Here is a 4,377-nt window from a genome sequence, read left to right on the forward strand (position 1 = left end):
ATTACGGTCAGGGGCACATACCTGGGTTGCGGGCTCAGTCCCCAGTGTAGGGCGTGCAGGAGGCAGCCAATCGGTGATTCTCTCTCATCATTGATGTTTCTATCTCTCCCTTCCTCTCTGAAATCAAAAAAATTTTTATTTTAAAAAATTATATATAACAATTGCCAGGTCAGTGTGGCTCAGTAGTTGAGTGTCAGCCTATGAGCCAGAATGTCATGGTTCGATTCCCGGTCAGGGCACATGCCCTGATTGTGGGCTTGATCCCCAGTGTGGGGCATGCAGGAGGTGGTCAGTCAATGATTCTCTCTCATCATTGATGTTTCCCTCTCTCTCTCCCTCCTTCTCCCTTCCTCTCTAAAACAAATAAAAAATATATTTTAAAAATTATAAATAACAATAAAAACTGCTAGAGAATGCACACATATGTCTTTCTTTTTTCTTCCAAATAGCCTCTAGACCCGGCAGTGGCCACTGAGCAGGTCGGACTCCTCTCGTCTGTGCACCTCACTCCATCTTCTCTGCAACTATGTCTGACCAACCTGACAAGGCTGAGATAGAGATATTGGGTAGATTGAAACTGAAGAAGACAGAAACGCAAGAGAAAAATCCACTGCTCTCAATAGGAGGGATTGAACAGAAGCAAGCTGGTGAATTGTAAAGAGGTACATACCGCCAATATGCACTCTACATTCCACAAGCCTTACCTTCTTTTTTACTTCTTTTAGCTCTTTAACTTTGTAAGACGCAAAATGGTAGGGTCAGTTGAAATGATTGTGCTGCCCCTTTTCACATCAGAGAACTACTGACAACAAAGGCCACACCTGCCTCTCCCAGCTACCTGTCTGTCTGGCAGGGAAGGAAAAGAATTTGTATAGTGGTTAAATAATCATGTACTTACATCGTGGATATAAGCTGGGTGCGATGACAGTGAAGTTAAGCATAAAAGCCAAGGTGGCCTGCAGGCTGCAAAATACAGTTTAGTCAGTGTGTCATTTCTTTCCATTCAAATAATTTTAACTATTAGAATGCACAATTTTTAAATATGTAAATAAAAAGTGCCGAGACCGGTTTGGCTCGGTGGATGGAGCGTCGGCCTGCGGACTGAGGGGTACCAGGTTCGATTCCGGTCAAGGGCATGTGCCTGGGTTGCGGGCACATCCCCAGTGGGAGATGTGCGGGAGGCAGCTGATCGATGTTTCTCTCTCATCGATGTTTCTGGCTCTCTGTCTCTCTCCCTTCCTCTCTGTGAAAGAATCAATAAAATATATTTAAAAAATAAATAAATAAATAAATAAAATTAAAAAAAAAAAAGTTTTAAGACCTGAAACGAAATAGCTCTAAGAGTATTTTGAATTTCTGTTTCTCCTTTGTCAGTTTTGGTCATTTGTGCCTTGCAATGAATTTGTCCAGTTTTTCTAAGTTGTCAAATTAATTGTCATAATGTTTCCCTATCCTATATAATAAAGCGGTAATACGCAAATTGACCATCACTCCAACACACAAGATGGCCGCCCTCATGAGGACACAAGATGGCCACTACAAGATGGCCTGCAGGGGAGGGCAGTTGGGGGGGACCAGGCCAGCAGGGGAGGGCAGTTGGGGGCAACCAGGCCAGCAGGGGAGGGCAGTTGGGGGGACCAGACCTGAAGGGGAGGGCAGTTAGGGGTGACCAGGCCAGCAGGGGAGGGCAATTAGGAGCAATTGGGCCAGCAGGGGAGCAGTTAGGCGCCAATCAGGCTGGCAGGGGAGTGGTTAGGGGGTGATCAGGCTGGCAGGCAGAAGCAATTAGGGGCAATCACACAGGCAGTCAGGCAAGCGGTTGGGAGCCAGCAGTCCTGGATTGTGAGAGGGATGTCCGACTGCCCATTTAGGCCCGATACTATCAGGCCTAAATGGGCAGTCGGACATTCCTTGAGGGGTCCCAGATTGGAGAGGGTGCGGGCTGGACTGAGGGACACTGCCCCCGCCCCCCCTGCACAAATTTCATGCACCGGGCCTCTAGTCTATAATAATAAAAGCATAATATGCTAATTAGATCGGATAGACAAACAACCTTTCGGACATCCTTCCATATGACCTTCCTGATGACCTTCCTGATGAAGCTGGGGCTGCAAGGGCAAGGCAGCCTTGGCAGACGCAAGGGCCAAGGCCCTTGCACAAATTTCATGCATTGGGCCTCTAGTTATCAATATAATTTCTGTAAGATCTGTAGTGATGGCCCCTCTTTCATTCATGAGATTGATTGTGTGTTTTTTATCTTTTTTTATCAATTTATCTAGAGCTTTATCATTTGATTGACCTTTTCAAAGAACTTAACTTATTTTCATTGATTTTCTTTGTTAGCCATGCTAGTGAGTTCTGGTTTTACCTTTATTATGTCCTTCCTTTGACTTATTTCCAAGCACTACCAATCAGGGTTGTTTACCCCAGAAACCCAGTTGCTGAATATTGACTTGCACACTACTGGAATAAACTAAAAAATATATGGTGAGAATTCACATAATCTTCTTCATGCATTGGACTTAAATAAGATAAAATAAATAACAACAACCAGAGGGAAAATATTTAACAAATATTTCATTGATACATGAGACTTTGATAAAAAATAAATCTACTATAAAGTAAAATTGAGTTACAATGTTTTTTGTGTGTGTGTGTGTGTGTGTGTGATGGCAATAATATGCTCTTATTCCTAGAGCACCTTTTAATGCTTTAATGTTGGAATTGATACTTTTGATACTTTTCTAACAGGGTCACCCAAGCCACTAACCTGGGACCCTTGGAACAAGAAAGATGGGTGCCCAGCATCAACAAGTCTTTTGAGCTATCACTTTAAAAGAAGCTCAAACAATGAACTTTATTGGCTATCCTAAATTTTCCCTGCTTACTCTTGGCTCCTGAAAACAGAGATTGCCTTCCGTTTAACCCACGAGGCATTTGAGCTGTTTGGGCAGCAGCGGGTGCTTTGGGTGCTGGTGCCAAAGGCTGCGCCTGCCACCTCAGGCATGAAATCGGGAACATCTTTAGTTAAGGTCCATGACATGATTGGTCAGCATCAGAGAGAAATTCAGAGTTTCTCTATCTTTTCTAGCCACACAGTCCATGCTTGAGCAATTCATTGATTAATGGTGACGAAATGCCTTTGCCTCTATCTCGCCGCACCAAACACAGAACTCTCTCTTGGCCCCTTTTACAGGGCTGATGTGGAGCCAAATCGTGCCCGAGGCAGGGAGCCCCAGTGTTGCAGAAGAACCCACTATCCACCCCACGTGTGCCCACATATCCACCCCTATTCCCACCTGCCCTCAGAGAGCAGAGGGGTCTGTTTACCCCAGAAAACCCTTCTGGTTACTACCTGGGTCATTCCACTAGTCCCAGTCGGGGAGAGCACAGCGCTTTGTGCCCCAGTATTGGGGAGATAGAGGTGATGTTTCGAAAAGAGCCCCTCAGAAGAGCATATCCAGGCTCTCCACACAGAATGCTTCTTTGACACATAAGCAAATTTAATTCTGCAACTGGCAGCAAAGGACTTGGAAATACAGAAAAGTGTGTCATGGACATTTCAACGGCCATGTAGTCAAGGCTTCATCCCCCTTGTGGCCCGGACCTCTTCCTCTTGCAGATAAGCCTTCAGTGGCGGCCGGCCACGCTGGATGTCAGGCTGGTCAGCGATGGGGCGAGCACTTTGGTGTGGGAGCCACGCGCTTACGTGACTCCCTGCGTTCGGCATTATTTATTGTCTGCGTTTCTTTCCTTTTAGTAAAGGCATTAAAAATGGATTGCAGTGTTCCATCATTCCAAGCCTCGCTCTTTCACAAGCCTCGGCCTCCTTGTATGCTCAGAACCAGCTGTAAGCCTTCTTTCTTGCTCTTAGATATCACTTGAGATCATACAATTTCAAGGTGGGCATCCACCCTCTTACCTTGTGAATTCTTTCCGTGTGACTGTGTGTCCCAAGTGAAAGGCCATCTTTATTTTGAGATCAATAGAAACTGACCGGAGATTTCTCCAGGCCGTCTCCCTCGCCGCTCAGGGCAGTGCGCACTATACATTCTCAGAGCCCGGTGCTTCCGGCTTCCCTCTCCCCGCCTTCACTTACAGCTGAATGTGGACCCCTGACTCTCCCACCAGCTCTCCCGAGAGTCAGTATCCAACCTGCCTCGGGCACCCAGCCAGTCCTGGTGCCCAGAGGATCCAAAAGGACAGCTAGGTGGGACTAGGATTCAGGAGCCAGTATTGGACCTGGCCCTCACCAGAGGTCTGGGTGCTGAGAGTGGACAGAGCAGAGGACCGGCCAGAGAGGTCACTGTCCCGCCTCCACCTGCCCAGGCAGGACCCGCAGCTCACCAGGACCCTCACTCCACTGCAGTGGACCAG

The 4,377-nt window shown here is 46.8% G+C and overlaps 1 protein-coding gene across 1 annotated transcript; it reads left to right on the top strand.

Moving 5' to 3' along the window:
• The first annotated feature begins 526 nt into the window (after window positions 1-526).
• Window positions 527-658, top strand: LOC139008048 (thymosin beta-4-like). The gene has a single exon (XM_070411441.1). It carries the CDS (start codon window positions 527-529, stop codon window positions 656-658), a length of 132 nt encoding a protein of 43 aa, XP_070267542.1.
• Window positions 659-4,377: the final 3,719 nt, after the last annotated feature.

Source organism: Myotis yumanensis, unplaced genomic scaffold, assembly GCF_028538775.1.
Source record: "Myotis yumanensis isolate MYYU_CA2020_CCGP unplaced genomic scaffold, mMyoYum1.0.hap1 SCAF_4, whole genome shotgun sequence".
Taxonomy (NCBI): domain Eukaryota; kingdom Metazoa; phylum Chordata; class Mammalia; order Chiroptera; family Vespertilionidae; genus Myotis; species Myotis yumanensis.